Source organism: Spinacia oleracea, chromosome 6, assembly GCF_020520425.1.
Source record: "Spinacia oleracea cultivar Varoflay chromosome 6, BTI_SOV_V1, whole genome shotgun sequence".
Lineage (NCBI taxonomy): Eukaryota > Viridiplantae > Streptophyta > Magnoliopsida > Caryophyllales > Amaranthaceae > Spinacia > Spinacia oleracea.
In genome coordinates this window covers 31,187,689-31,204,329 of record NC_079492.1, presented here as the reverse complement: position 1 = coordinate 31,204,329, position 16,641 = coordinate 31,187,689, and the positions used below count along the sequence as shown (strand labels likewise).

At 34.3% G+C, this 16,641-nt stretch overlaps 1 protein-coding gene and 1 long non-coding RNA gene across 3 annotated transcripts; both read left to right on the top strand.

The window, feature by feature from the left end:
- Nucleotides 1-6,420: 6,420 nt before the first annotated feature.
- On the top strand, nucleotides 6,421-10,974 carry LOC110778043 (uncharacterized). 2 transcript variants are annotated; one of them, XM_056831540.1, is made up of 4 exons: nucleotides 6,421-6,691; nucleotides 7,237-7,291; nucleotides 9,079-9,399; nucleotides 10,147-10,974. In XM_056831540.1, the coding sequence occupies exons 1-4, from the start codon at nucleotides 6,480-6,482 to the stop codon at nucleotides 10,693-10,695; spliced, it is 1,137 nt and encodes a 378-aa protein (XP_056687518.1). In that variant the 5' UTR covers nucleotides 6,421-6,479; the 3' UTR covers nucleotides 10,696-10,974. The 2 variants fall into 2 exon arrangements, with proteins under 2 accessions (XP_056687518.1, XP_056687517.1); XM_056831539.1 differs by lacking the exons at nucleotides 9,079-9,399; nucleotides 10,147-10,974 and adding exons at nucleotides 7,399-8,119; nucleotides 8,201-8,920 and having other exon boundaries at nucleotides 6,447-6,691.
- A 2,672-nt stretch (nucleotides 10,975-13,646) lies between these two features.
- LOC110806226 (uncharacterized) lies at nucleotides 13,647-15,439 on the top strand. Its single transcript, XR_002538247.2, has 2 exons — nucleotides 13,647-14,022; nucleotides 14,978-15,439. It is a non-coding gene; the product is annotated as an uncharacterized lncRNA (long non-coding RNA).
- Nucleotides 15,440-16,641: the final 1,202 nt, after the last annotated feature.

Genomic DNA, 16,641 nt, shown 5'->3' with positions numbered 1-16,641 from the left:
CACTACAAGAAAAATCGTTTACAGGGGAAAGACATAAGTGTCTCTAAAAACGGGAATGTAGCCTCTAATGAGTTTTTGAAGCAAAAGAGTGGATGCCTCTAATAAGTCCGTCGCTAATTATTGGTTGCCTCTAAATGCCTCTTTTTGAGGCAATATTACTTGTTGTTTCTAAAAGGCAAATACATTTAGAGGCAACCCTATAAATTTACCTCAAAATATAATTAGAGGCAATATAATAAGTTGCTTCTAAAAACCACATATGTTTAGAGGCAATAAAAAAATGCTTCTAAAAACTACGTATATTTAGGGGCAACCATATAATTTTGTCTCGAAATATAATTAGAGGCAATATAAAAGTGCTTCTAAAAACCACATATATTTAGGGGCAACCATATAATTTTACCTCAAAATATGATTAAAGGCAATATAAAAATTGCTTCTAAAAACCACATATATTTAGGGGCAACCATATAAATTTGCTTCAAAATATGATTAGAGGCAATATAAATAATTGTTCTAAAAACCACATAATTAGGAGCAACCATATAATTTTGCATCAAAATATAATTAGAAGTAATATCTTACTTTTTTTTAATAATGATGTTTAGATGCAATTTTAGACGGTCAAGAAAGGGTAACAATTAGAGGTGAAAATCTGGTTTTTGGTTTGGATTATGACCCAAACCAAAGTAATTCATTTTTTAAATTCTCTGTCCAAACCCAAACTGAGTAACAATTAAATCCAAATCAAACCAATCCGAATATATAAATCCTAGTTCGGCTCGAAAGCATAAACCGAAATTTCATGGGCCTATTTTTTGGGCCTATATTGTATGGTACCTGCTTTAAGCCAATATCTGGCCAACCAACAAACAAAAATTAACCATTAAACTAAGATTTGTAATTAAAATCAGACTTCAAGTCTTCAAAAACAAATTAATCCAAGATTGAATTAATTCTTACAAAATAATACACCAAAGATTGAATTAAAAGTCTGAAATTTAATTATCAAAGTCGAATAACAACATTGCAGGGATAACTGCAGGCCTGAAATTCTGAATTTCTGCAATTTAATTAACAGCCGCAGCCGGCAGCATGTCCAACAACTCAGCAAGAAGCCAGCAGCACATCCAGCAACTCAGCAAACAGCAACACCTCAAATCCTTGATAGCTTGATCTTCGAACCCATAAATCACTGAAAATTCGAGCAAATAAAAGAAATTTGAAACAATTAAATCACTCAAATTGGAACCGTAAATCACTGAAAATCCATGCAGCAACTTTTTGGTAAGACGGCCTTACGGGCGCGTGTAGGAAAGACCAGATGAGATAAACACGCGCGCGTGGCCTCACGCGCGGTTTAAATAGAGTTTTTTTCTCTCTCCTCTCATTTTCTGCAAAAGCGTCTCTAAACTCTCTGGCTTTCGGTCTCTCTCCTCCAAAGCTCTCTGCCTCTCTCTCTCCTCCAAAAATCGGACACGCCGTCGACTCGTCGGTCACCTCTTTGCCGCCGCCTTCTCCTTTCTTCTCGCCGCCGTTGCAAGATGTGTGAATCTCCTGTAGATCGAAGAGATGATGCGCCATGAAACACGGTGAGCTCCGACCACATTTTTGTAGGCGACAGGGAGGAGATTTTTCTCCTCCACCATGATCTCCTCCCTTTTCCTGAGTTGAGGCGTCATCTGCTTGTTGGACTTTTCCGCCCCCAGATCTCGCGAGATCCACTTGTTTGACGCCAGAAATCGGCGGTGTTAGGTTGTTCGTGTTGTTGTTGTGGCTTGTTGATTGGGATCTGTATTGTCCCTAACAACGTCACGTGCCTTTGAAAGCAACAGAAAGGGGAGAAATAGTGGGTTTGCAGCAAGATATGTTCGTTGAATGTAAATGCTCCAATTGAACCATAAACAGTAGCACTACTTTTTGGTTTCACAGCAATAATAATAGCACTTTTAGTCATTGTCATTAATTGGTATACTGCTAATCATGTACTCTGTCATTGATATTGAAACTTTAGTGCATTTTTCTCCATTTTATAGTTATAAACTTATAATTAAGTTTGTTTTGAGTTAATATTTACTTTATATTGAGTTAAGATTTATTTTGTTTTAAGTTAAGATTTAAATTGTTTTAGGTTTATCTTAACTAATTAGTCTCAGTGATTAACTAATACGAGGTAGGATTCAGTGCTTAACTATTTATTTCAGTGCTTAACTAAGTAGTTTAATTGTTTAACTAATTTAATTCTATGCTTAACTAATTTAATTTCTTAACTAATTCGTTCAATTTCTTAATTAATAAGTTCCAATGCTTAACTAATTGAATTAATTGTTTCAATTGCTTTAACTAATCCGTTCTATTGCTTTAATTAATTGGTTTCATTGTTTAACTAATTCGTTCAATTTCTTAACTAATTGGTTCCACTGCTTAACTAATTGAATTAATTGGTTCCATTGCGTTAACTAATTCGTTCTATTGCTTAATTAATTTGTTTCATTGCTTAACTAATTGAGTTTTAGGCCTGACTAATTGGTTCAGTTTCTTAACTAATTCGTTCTATTGCTTAACTAATTGAGTTTTAGGCTTAACTAATTGGTTCAGTTTCTTAACTAATCCGTTTCATTGCTTAACTAATTGGTTCAGTTTCTTAACTAATTCGTTCCATAGCTTAACTAATTGAGTTTTAGGCTTAACTAATTGGTTCAATTTCTTAACTAATTCGTTCCAGTTTCTTAACTAATTCGTTCCATAACTTAACTAATTGGTTCGATTGCTTAACTAATTGAATTTCAGGTTTACCTTATTGGTTTCGCTGCTTAACTAAATCGTTCCGTTGTTTAACTAATTGGTTTCATTGTTTAACTAATACGTTACATTACTTGACTAATTAAATTTCATGTTTAACTAATTAGTTCCTTGCTTAACTAATTGGTTTCATTGCATAACTTTAGTTCCATTGCATAAATAATTGGTTCAATTGTGTAACTAATTGGTTTCAATGATTAACTAATTGAATTTCAAACTTAACTAATTGGTTCAATTGCTTAACTAATTGAATTTCATGCTTAACTAATTGGTTCAATTGCTTAACTAATTGAATTTCATGCTTAACTAATTGGTTTCAATGCTTAACTAATAGGTTACATTACTTGACTAATTAAATTCTAGGTTTAACTAATTAGTTCCAGTGCTTAACTAATTAAATTTCTAACACTTTCTTTATATCTGCTTAACTAATTGGTTTAATTGCTTAACTAATTGGTTCCATTGCTTAACTAATTTGTTCTGTTGTTTTAACTAAACCGTACAATTGTTGAACTAAATGGTTTTATTGCTTAACTAATTGGTTTCATTGCTTAACTAATTGGTTTCATTGCTTAACTAATTGAATATCATAATTAACTAATTGGTTTCATTGCTTAACTAAATGGTTTTATTGCTTAACTAATTGGTTTCATTGCTTAACTAATTGAATATCAGAATTAACTAATTGGTTTCATTGCTTAACTAATTGAATATCAGAATTAACTAATTGGTTCCATTGCTTAACTAATTGGTTCCATTGCTTAACTAATTGGTTTCATTGCTTAACTAATTGAATTTCAGGCTTAACTAATTGGTTTCATTGCTTAACTAATTTGTTTCATTGTTTAACTAAATCGTTCCATTGGTTAACTCATTTGTTTCATTACTTGATTAATTGAATTTCAAATTTAACTAATTAGTTACAGTGCTTAACTAATTGGTTTCACCGCTTCACTAATTAGTTTTATTGCATAACTAATTGGTTCCGTTGCTTAACTAATTGAATTTCAAACTCAATTAATTGATTTCACTGTTTAATTAATTGATTTCATTGCTAAACTAATTGAATTTTTGGCTTAACAAATAATTTCTTTATATCTGTAAACTTATTAGTTTAATCGCTTAACTAATTGATCTCAATGCTTAAATAATTTGTTTCAATACTTGACTAATTTGTTCCATTGTTTAAATAATTGAATTTCAGATTCAATGAAATAAATTTACCGAAATCATGATAAAAACTCAGAAAATCCAGAAATTTAATACTCCGTATTAACAAAGAAGAATTTATTCTCAACTAAAACCAAATTATCTCGACTACAACTGAATTATTCTTAAGAAAATATTCTTAACTAAATATAACAAATGTGTACCTAGAATGAATTTATTCTTAACTAAAACCTATTTAATCATGACTAATATAAATGATACAAAATTGTTACAGAATTGGATATGAATTACATTTCTTTGCAATTTTGTCGCCCTGCCCTGTCTTACTCCTCTCCATGCCGCCTAGAAACACCTCAGCAAAGCACGACCAAAGCACCTCCTATGCGTGTGCTCACCACATCACCAACAGCAACACATAACCAACAGCAATTCACAATCGCGTCAACTCTAGCAGCCACCGGAATGACAACCAGCACAGAACGCCTAGTGGCGCAAGCCTAGTGTCACAAGCACACACAAACCTTGCGGGGCTTCTGTGTCGCAGCCACCAGAAAAGCACCAGTCGGTCCAATTCTTCCATCAATTCAACATAACTAGATCCACCAGCAGTAGCATAGCCAGAGTTAAGAGTTCCTCTGAATTTGGCACCATAACACCTAAAAAACACCGCAATAACATGTCCAATCAATTAATCACATTAAAAAAACAAAATCAATAAAATTAAAATCAGGAGGTTCATCCGACATTGCGAAAAACACCAGAGAAATCAAAAGCAGGAGCTTCATCCAACATGACGGGACACTAGAGAAATCAAAATCAAGAGGTTCACATTGTTTCCCTAACAAAATGGACACAATGTGTAGAAGTTCAACAACATCCAAGTGAGCAATGACCTACGGATTCAAAAATCACAAACACCTGAATCGATCACAGCACCACTAATTCACACGAAATTGCATAAAAGAAATTGCATAGAAATAATAATAATAAAAAGTCAAAAATAAAAAAACGTAAAAGAACATCATCGATTCACTAAAATTGTAAAATCAACCAATTAATCAACAAATAAATTAAAAAACTGAAACTAAAACCAAAAATCATGAGATGAAGAGTTAACTGAGTACTTTGAGGCTTTTACTTCGGCGACAACTCGCCACCATCGACTACTCCACCGCTGCTCAAACGAATTGGCGACGCCGATATCCTTGGTTCGAACCACCGACCGAACACTGATGACGACAACGTCGGCGACGACCAGTGTTCCTTGTTCTTCTTGTGGAGAGGTGAGGAGTTGATGGCGGCGGAAATTTGAAAAAGCTAGGAGGCTGTGGCCGGTGTTAGGTTTTGGCAAAGAGGCGGACGGAGGATAGAGAACAGCTCCGGTTAGGAGGAGAGAGAAAGGGGGAAGGAGAGAATTCAGGAGAGATACGAATTAGGTTTTGAAATGGATGAAATTTAGGTTTTTATGCGACCCGAAATTAAACTAGACCCGTATCCGTATGTATTGACCCGCGAAAATACCCAAGTATGAGGTGGTCTTTCCTGTAAGACCGCCTTATACAAAAGTTTGTAAAATCCATGAAAATAATAATCACCAAATTCGAGCAAAGTCACTAATCATTCGAGCCGAAATTAACCTAAATTCGAGCAATAAATCACTAAATTCAAACATAAATCACTGCAAAAAAAAAAAACCTACATTCGAGCAAAATTAATCACCTAACTTCGAGCAAAAACATCAACTACATTCGAGAAAATAATCAACAAAATTCGAGCACATAATCACCAAAAATCGATCAAATATTCACTAAAAATCGAGCAAAAAATAGAATAATAAACCCATCAAAATTGGAATAATAAATCCATGAAAATAAAACAAACAAGTGATGAATTAAACAAAAATTAAGAGTAAGAGATTATCAGTACCTTTGATGAAGCCGGGAAGGAGACACCAAGAGATTGAGGCGAGGTGGATCCGTTAAGCGGCGAACCCAAAGTTCTTCTTCGACATGGCTGTTGGCGGCCAACCTGCCGGAAGAATCGTCATGGAGTTGTACGCCGGTGTTGTTCCCAAAATCGTCGAGAATTTCCCCTCACTCGGCACCGGATAGAAGGGCAACGGCCGCAGGGGAAAGCCACTACACTACAAGGGCTCCGCCTTCCACCGTCTGATCCCGGAATTCGTGTGGCAAGGAGGTGATTTCACCGCTGGAAATGACACTGGTGGCGAGTCAATCTACGGTAAGAAGTTCGCTGATGAGAACTTCGTAAGGAAGCACACTGGTCCAGAATCCTTTCCATGGACAATACTGATGTCAACACCAACGGGTCACAGTTCTTCATCTGTATCGGATTGAGAGAGTGAGAGCATTGATTGAGTGAACAGTAAGAGTAGAATGAGAAACGTGAGGCCGAGAGAGCAGAGAGAGTGTTAGGGTTAGGCTCTGTTTGGTAGGGCGTAAAAGGTTTTCCCGGAAAATACTTTTCCGAGTTTTACGCTGTTTGGTATGGGCCGGACTTCTGATGTAAAAGTTGGGCTGAAAATGATTTTACATATCGCTGAAAACGTTTTCCCCCAAAAAAGAAGGGAAAACAGTTTTCCATTTCTTATTCGCTCGTTCCAAAAGAAGCCTTCTTCTCTCTCGTTCCCAAATCAAATCTCTCTCCTCTCAGATCTCCTCCTCCTCCTCTCAGCGTGGGCAACTTCAAATCGAAATAGGTATTTTTCTCTTCTCTATTCTCTCTCTACTATATGATACAATTTGATTTAGGTTTTTTTATTGTTTTCAACTTTATTGTTTTTGGGTGTTTTTGCTCAAAAATTGGTTTGATTCTTTGTTAGATCCTCGATCTACACTTCAATATGAAATAGGGACGTATTAATAGGATTTTAAGTTAAAATTTTGGATATTTCCTTGCTGTTTTTTTGGGTGTGGAGTTTAGTTAACTTGCTGTGTTCTGGTTTGGATTCTAGGAACGTTTATACTTGGTGATTTTTTATTAATTAATGATGATGATGAAAAGTTTGGCTATATGCTTGTGAAATGTGTTAGCAAATTTGGAAATAAGGCTTCTATTTTAAAAACCAATCATACTCTGTATTATTTTGTGAGGATTTGTACCCTTAGAGTGTTCTGCCCTCCAGGTGTTTGATGAAATGCCTCAATAAATTTTTCCATATTTTGTATGTTTGTATCATTCCCTTCAAGTGTTTGATGAATTGCCTCAACTAATATTTGTTTCTTTATGTCTGTTGATTATCAGATTGTATGCTAGTATGAAGTCGGATCACAGAGTATCAACTCAAAGTTCAGTTCAGGTAATAAATATACATTGAAAGCCCATTACTGTATGGTAATGTTTAGTTGGTTACACTAGTCCCCGAAATGATCCCCTGATAATTGTTGTTTATTTATGTTCTTGTAGATGACCCGTGAATTAAAAGGCATGATTATTGGTGCTGTGGCAGCCATTATTGGTTATGTTCTTGCTTTTCTTGAAGTTTATAAGTCTAGAAATGGAGGGCCTAGAATAATAAGGCAACCTTACGTGAATAGGGATAGTTTGAGGGAGGCTAATATTAATAGTATTCTATGTTGTGGTGATACTCATTGTTTAGGACAGATTCGTATGAGACCCACTGCTTATTTTAGCTTGTGCAATATTTTAGTTGAGAGGGGACTACTGTGGGAATGTCGTCAAATGAGTGTGAAGGAGCAAGTACTTATATTTTTACACTTGTTGGGACATAATGTAAGGTTTCGAGCAATTGGAGGGAGGTTTTTTAGGTCAACTTGGACCATACATCAGTATTTTCATGTTGTGCTTCAAGCTATCCTTCGATTGTACACAAAATTTGTAAAACCACCAACAACTACACTTCAACCAGAAATCCAAAACAACCCTAGGTTCTTTCCATGGTTTGAGGATTTCATAGGAGCTATAGATGGGACACATGTACGTGCATCTGTTCCTATTGAGATGCAAGATAGATTTCGCGGTAGGAAGGGTGGGACGACACAAAATGTGTTAGCTGCTGTTAATTTTGACCTTAAATTTACTTATGTTCTTGCTGGTTGGGAGGGTTCTGCGCATGATTCGAAGGTCTTAGGTGATGCACTAAGAAGGGGGTTCAAGGTACCACAAGGTATTTGTTGTCTCTTGTTTTTTGTAGTTTTGGATTGATTGATAATTTGGTAATGATTTGTGATTTTATTTACATATATAGGAAAGTATTATCTGGCTGACGGAGGGTACGGTGATCGTAAAGGTTTTATGCCTCCATTTAGGAAAGTTCGTTATCATTTGAAAGAGTATACTAACAACCCTCCTGAAAATGACAAAGAGTTGTTCAATCTTCGTCATTCTTCACTTAGAATGTGTGTAGAGAGGGCATTTGGAGTACTGAAGAAGAGGTTTCGTGTCTTGGATGCCGAGCCATTTTGGCCATTTAAAACACAAGTTGATGTGGTTCTAGCTTGTTGTGTGATACACAACTACCTTAGAGGCGTAGATCCAAATGACCCAATTGCAAGAGAAGTTGACATGGAGATGAATTCACAAGATGCAAGAGCACCACTTACTCGAAGGGAAGTGAGAGAAGAAACAAAAGAGTGTGTGAAAAAGAGAAATGCCATATCATTGGCGATGTGGACAGCATATAAGAAGCCTCGGACATTGTAATCAAACTCATTCAATTAATCACAATATATATGTGAGCATATATTAGCTGGCAACTGACTAGAACAGTGATACTAAGACTTGACTGCTTGAGGCCTCTAAGCCATATGCGTTTTTTTTAGTCCTGGTCAAACATGTTCTTGCGTTGTATGAAAATGATGAAGCTGTAATCTTGTTATGTTCTTGACAAAAGACTACTGCTTTTGCAGAAACATATTTTCTTTATTAAGCTTGCACTTTGGTATAACAAATCTCCTTATTTATACTCCTTTAGTCCTCTGTTTCTGGCCAAGTATTATAACTTTGCTTGCCTGGAGTTCTAAGTGAGCAAATAAGCTCCCAAATGTGCAAATGAGCAGACTTGTATAATTGTATGCAACTTCTGGAAGACTTGTATAATTGTATGCCCTTCAAATGCAAATGCAGGTGAAAAAAGAAGAAAAGAAAGCGAATTTTCGTTGGTCAAAACCAATGTCCAAGGTATTGCTGGAATTTCTTGCTGAAGAAGTGAGAAAAGGAAACAGGCCAAACAACTCATTCAGAACTAGTTCTTTCGTAGCAGCCGCAAAGAATATTTCTGAACTATTTCACACTACTTGTACCGCTGATCATGTTGAGAACCATATGAGGACAGTGAGAGCTACATGGGGAATAATATCAAAACTTCGAGGGACCTCTGGCTTTGGATGGGATGACAGCGTGAAGATGGTCACAGTATCTCCTATTGCTTTTAATACTTATGTTCAGGTAAATAAATAACTCATCGCTGAATATTTCTTGCTTTTCTCTTGTTGTTGCTGTAGTTTAGTTTAATAATTTACAACTCATAATAGTGCTTATATTCTGGATATCCTGGCTAAACAATGCATTTTCTAGATTGGTGTATCAGTCTATAATTATTCAAGTGAGTATAATACTTTGATTCTTGCTGCATACATATACTGATTATTGGATTCTTGCTGAATACATATACTGATTATTTGATTCTTGCTGTAGTTTTGTTGATTTGGCACACACCCTTTAGCATTCCATGTACATTCATTCAAGTTTAGAGTTCTCCATAAATCGAGAGGATTATGTTTCATTCTGTAAACCATGCTCAAGTTATTGCTTCATCTTTTGGTTGTAAGAAGTGTTAAACAATGATCTGAAATATGAAATGAAAAATGGTTAATCAAGTTGTTCGTGGACTAATATTTGGGCTTGGTTTACTTTGGTATTTTATTGGCAGTCACTAGTTATTGCTTCTACTTAGTTAATCGTGCAAATCTGATAGCTAGTACATTTCATCCACTTACCATATGTTTCCAATATTTGTTGTGAATATATATGTGAATTGGGTGTTTATTGTTGTGGCTGGCCTGTTCATAGTATATGAATTGAGTGTTTACTACTGCGTTTGGCTGGCCTGTTCATAGTATATGAATTGAGTGTTCTGTTCGACTGTGATCATGTTTTGTTTATAATCTTGCTCATAATATCTTTCTTTAATAGCAATACCCAACTCATGAGCGGTATCTCAATCGAAAAATTGATATGTATGAGGAAATATCAATTGTTGCTGGCAAAGATATGGCTAGAGGAGACTTTTCTAAGTCATTTGCTGACATTGAAGTGACTAGCATTGAGAGTGGGCAGGGGCCGACAACCACTACTGAAAATGGGCCAACAACCACTACTGAAAATGGGCCAACAACCACTACTGAAAATGGGCCAATTAAATCAGAGAGTGCTACTTCTTCAGAGCCTAGGCCACATCGGAAGAGGACTCGAGTTGAAGAGGAAGGGTGTGATTTGCAACAAATATCTACTCAATTAGGAGAAGTCGTTGGTGCTCTTAAAAAATTTTCGAACAACCAACTTGATGTGGAAAAGCTTCATGAAGAGATAATGAAGATGGAGGATTTTGATGAACTAGTTCGTGATGCCGCCTTTGATCATTTGGTTGAGCGTGAGATGCTAGCTAAAGCATTTTTAACAAAGAGCGAATCACTTCGTAGGCTTTGGCTCCAAAAGTTCGTAAAGTCTCTACGTTCATACTAACATGAGCTTGATTAGAGTGTTGAAATTGAATAATGAGTTTGTGAACTATTATTTTTTTCAAGTTATACTATATACTAAGCTTGTGAAATTTTTGAGTACTTGGATATTTGATCATATGTTATTGATAATATTACTAGTGAAATATTTAGGTTTTGATTATTATTGACGTTACTTATTAATACTCCATGTTATATACTTGTATATACTACTATAGTTGGTAAAAATGAGGGAGAGCAGTCCCTAAAGTAAAGGATAAAAAAGAAAAGAGAAAAAGGGGTAGTTGATAGTTGCTTTTCAGTTGTACCAAACAATGTAAAATGATAAGAAATGAAAATCAATTTCCTTCCTACCAAACAAAGGAAAATTTGTAGGAAAATGTATTTCCTCCGTAAATGGTTTTCCATGTAAAACAGTTTTCAGTTGAAAACGTTTTACATCGTACCAAACAGGGCCTTAGAGATTCGAGATTAGAGATTAGAATGTGAAATGAGGAGGTTGGGGGGGCTGAGAGCTATTTAGGGCTTTTGGTGAATGTTTGAGCTTCCCTTATTAATTGGGTAGGATAAAATCTTGAGCTTTCCTTATTATTTGGGTAGGATAAAATCTTGTACGGAGTAATTGCTTTTTTATTTCGGTTTTATTCGGGTTTTTTCGGTTTCATAATTTACAGTCCAAACCAAATTATAAAACTAACTTTTAAAAAAAACTTAGTCTTAATTAAGTCGAACTAGAAAAAAAATCGAGACGGATTTATTTTTACCTTGAAATGATATAAATAATTTAACCCATTCAACCTGCCCATATTAGTTCAGTAATATTTCATTTCAGTTGGAAAATACGGTCAACCAGAATCCAGTTTACATAATGCTTTAGATCTGGAGTAGAATCAAATAAATAATAAAGGGGTAATTTGACAATCACCAGCAAAATCAAATCAAACCAAACTAAGAGAGCATATACAGAGTAATATTAACGTTATATTATTACAACTAATTGTACAAAACAACATTTAAGCTACACATATAACAATAAATCAATCAATTGCTTGTTGGTTCAGTGGTGATTGAGGCTGAATTTGGTAGGGAGGACCGCGTGTTCGATCAACCGCAACAATAATTGGGAGGGACTATAACTTATCCACCCATAATTCACATTGAATCCAGATTAGTCCTAAGGGTAAACCAGGTGGTAACACCAAAAAAAATTATAATAAATCAGATCTAAAATTATACTCCATCTATTCCATAATGTTCCACACGTTTACTGTTCATATGGTCAAAGTTTAAAAACTTTGACCGTTATTAATAGTATGATTAAGAGTATAAATGTTAACTTGTGTGATATCATTGGATTCGTTTCAATATAAATTTTATAAATATCATTGGAACGGAGGGAGTATTCTCCAATCTTGGTCATTATTGTGGTGACCATATATAAATTTTCTAAAATTGATAACTTCCTTTTGCTACAAATCAAAAAAAAAAAAGATCAGTTTATTATTAGATTTTGAAATAACTAAAAATAAGTTTAAATCATATAATGGTAATTATTATTATTATTATTATTATTATTATTATTTATTATCATTATTATAGGTGGTGTTGTTAGTGGTGGCAGGGTAAATGTGTAATTATGATATATTATAATTTAAATAAATTAAAAAAATAAGCAGTAAGATATTCAAATTCACATAACCAATTTGCCCAGATCAGATGCTCAGATCAGAATCGATCTTTACATATCATGTACTCCGTATAAAGAATGACCCATATGTACAGATCATGTACAAATCATAGTCGATCTATATAGATCATATATACAAATGTAAACCCATGTAGATATGTAAATTGGACCTGTACACATTATAACCTATATATTGTACAAATCATGTACAAATCAGAACAAAAAAAATGTACATATCATGCATAAATTAGAACTGATATGTCCAGATAAGAATTGATCTGTCCAGCTCATGTCCAGATAACAACTGCTATGTCCATATAAGAATAGATTTGTACATATCATGTCTAGACCAAAATCGATATGTTAAGATCATGTCCAACTCGTACACGATTTGTTAATATCATGACTCATATTATAATCGATCTACCCAAATCATGTATGTCCTGATCAGAACCAATATATCCATTTCAAAACCAATATGTAGAAATCAGAACCGATCTCTATAGATCAGAACCTATATCTCCAAATCACAATCGAGATATGTCTGGTCTTCCCATATCATGTTCAGATCAGAACTGGTCTTCTCAAATCATGTCCAGATTCAAAACCGATATAGTGGGGTCGTGGCCAAATCATAATCGATATATTCGGATCTTGTCTAGTCCTGAACCAACCTGTTTAGATCTGGCGACATCATGTCCAGATCAAAATCGATCTAGCTAGTTATATCATATCCATATGAAAACCAATAGTTCCAGACCAGGACTGACCTATTCGGATATGTCCAGATTAGAATATTCAAATTAGAACAATATGTCCAAGTTAAACCAATTTGTCCAGATTAATTATGTCCATATTATGACTCATATATCAAGATCACGTCTTAATCATAACAGAATTGTCCATATCACGTTTTAGATAAAAACTAAACTGTCTAGAGCGCGTTTAGATCATACTCGATATGCAAGATCATGTCCAATATGAACGGAATGTGTGCAGAACATACTTAAATAATATATTGAGTGCAATTGATGTCCAACCTCTTGTTAGACCGTTAAAAATAGGTAAATTTTTCGTCTTTTTTTATTTTATTCATTGATTTAATATTAGTACCATATTTCATGTTAATACGTTTCATATATCTTTTTAGTTAAAATGTTTATCTTTTTTCTGAGATCTAGGATACAGATGTACGACCTATTGAATATAAGATGAAAAGCACAAAAAAACTCTATATTATCCAATACCTTAAAAAAATAAAAAATTACCATATTATCCAAAATAACTATTGATATTAATTTTTATTGTTTAACAATGATACTACTGAGTGCTTTTTTTCTAAATAAAGTAAAATAAATAAATTAAACTAATTAATTATTATCCCTCCAAAAAGATATTAATTTTAATGATGTGCCAACAAAGAAAGTAAATATTTTTTCCCAAAGCGGAAGTTTTTTTTTTTTTTTTTGATAAAACAAAGCAGGAGAATTTTGATAATCGCGCCTCACATCTGGTGAAAATATAAAGTTCCCAGTTTGTTCCCTCAAGACGACGAACATGCAATTCTTCTTCGATCCTTCATAGGCACTCCGGCGGACTTGAAGCTGCTGATGATTCCACCCCCTCTCAAGCGTCTGCAGCGATGTTAGTCTCACTTTCTTATCATCTTAATTTTTTGGATTTTTGTTCTTATGGGTTGAGAAATTGGGGTTTCTAATTTATTTTTTTGTTGGGGGTTTGCTTTTGGTTAAATTGAATTGAGGTCATGTTCAAATCTGAAATTTAATAATTGATATTTGCATTGACCTGAATTACCCGGTGATGAATTGAAATTTGTTATTCTAAATTTCGCAATTCACCTTCGTTTTAGAGAGTTCTCATGCCTTATGTCTCAAATTTGTTATTTTTAATTATTCATGTGATTTATGTCAGTTTTATCTAATATGTTTTATGCAATAAGTGCTACTCTTGGTTGCGTTTTTTCTCTGTTTTTTATTCTAAATTAATTTCAAGATTGAAGAATGTTTCATCCAAATTCTGATCATGGTTTCATGGTCTGTGCAGGACATATATGAACAAAGTTGGGTAAAAAGTATGTTAAGGAGAAATCAGAAAAGTTAGACTTTAGTTGTCTTGTGCTTCTTTTTCTTTCTCACTTAATAATTCTTTTAATTTATTGCATTGAAGTTGCAGCTGATAGTACAAAGATGAACTTTTATTTATGATATTTAATTCTCACTTAATCAATCTTTTTGTTCATTGCACAGAAGTTGCTGACAATCAACTATATGATTTGTGTTCTTCATTATGAAACTCATAAACACCTGTTGGGTGGGTTTTTGTATCCAGAGAAGCGTACATAACATATTCTGAAATGGTTGGGTATAAAGAAGTAATTAAATTACTTCCTCGGATGTTGATCTAGAGTCAGATCATAATTCCTTATTTCAAGAAATAATTAAGTTGTTGCTTCTACTATTAGTCAACCACATGCTTGGATGTAAATTACCTTGAAAAATATTTTTGAATTTATCTTTCTACATGGTCTGAACTCTAAAGTGACTTATAAGTTCTAACGTTTGTTGGTTTTATGAAGCAGGAAAGGTTTTCCATTGGGATTGAAGTAGTCTATCATTCTGAAGAAGACCGTACAGGAAATATGTTTGGAGAAGCAAGCGTCACAGATGAGACTTCCAGCAATTTGGTGCCAAGCAGGTAGTTTGACCTGATGTTTCTGAAATGTCAGCTAAACAGGAAGGCAAGGAGCCTGTATTTGACAGTGTGAAGACTATTGTAGGAATGCTGGAAGTAAGCTCCGAGTTTGCACAAAATGTTACCTTCAACTGAAACAAAATCCAAAACTCTCTGCCCACTAGCCATCTTGTTGCCACAACAATTGCATATTTGATGATTAAACTAGATGATCTATTATTCGTGATTTCATTCGAAGTTGATAGCTTTATTCTTAACATTCTGAATGTGTTTGAATGCTTGAAGCTGATAGCTTTATTTGTAGCATTATGATTTGTGTTTGAATGCTTGAAGCTGGTAGCTTTGTTCATATCATTCTGAATTTGTTCGAAGGCTTGAAGCTACGAATTTAAGATAGAGCCTGGTTGAAAGCTTTAAAAACTTATATGTAGAAGGTTAGGGGCTTGACAACTTGGTTTCTGGTTTTGGGTCTGATATTTGTTGTCTTTGTGTTGGTTTGGTAGTCTGTTGTGCATGCTTTCTGTTTAGCTTTCTCATTATTGTTGGTTATTTGTGGAGTTTAGTTTCTGGTTTTAGTTAGTGTTGATCCTTGTTATTTTGAACGAACCCATGTCTGGTAACGTTTTGTTTGTCTCTGATGGATCTTTTTTCTCTGGGTTGAATGTAGATGAACGGTTATCAAGGTTTCAAAATATTATCGTTTGGGGTTTCCAAGGGTTAGGGTCACTTGATCTGTCTTATAATCTGTTGAATGATGGATTTTAGTGGGAATTTGTTTTCTTGGAATCTGCTAGTTTCATTGCTGAAATTGAGTTTTATAAGGTATCTTAATACGGGGGAGAATTCCTTTGTGGGTCCTGTTCCTGAATGGATTGTAGGGATGAAAGCGCTTTAGAATTTGGATCTCTCGGATAATAACTTTATTGGCATTTTGCCAACTCTGTGGGAAAACTTAGGTCTTTGAAAGTGTTAATTATGTCAATGAATTCTTTGAGTGGTAGCTTTACCAGTATCTATGGCTGGTTGTTTAAGCCTTCAAGACATAGATTTTAGGCAGAATATGTGAACAGTGAATTTTTAAGGTGGGTTTGCATGAAATCCTGCTCTCAGATTTAAGACACATGGGTTTTACTTGTTGAACATGGATGTTTTTGAAAGTTGACTAAATTTAAGACACATGGGTCTTACTTGTTGAACATGACATAGAAATGGACTATTGTTATAAGGTTCTAGACAATTAAGCTCATGGGCCAAAGAAGGATTTTATGACTTATCTATTTCACAAGAACTTGAGAAAATATGGCTACATTTACTCAAAGTGAAATACATGAATCCTTCAATGCGATTCACGAAGAACATAAAATCAACTTGCAAGATATTTGTAACATCTAAGACTAGATCAAGATGATGTTTGCATGATCCAAGAATTATTATCAAGATTGTTTATATGGAATTATTACAATCAAATCTCCACAAGAATATTGTATGTCTAGTTGGAGAGATCGAATTTTATTTGATTAATGATAATCATGACTATTTTCCTATACAGTT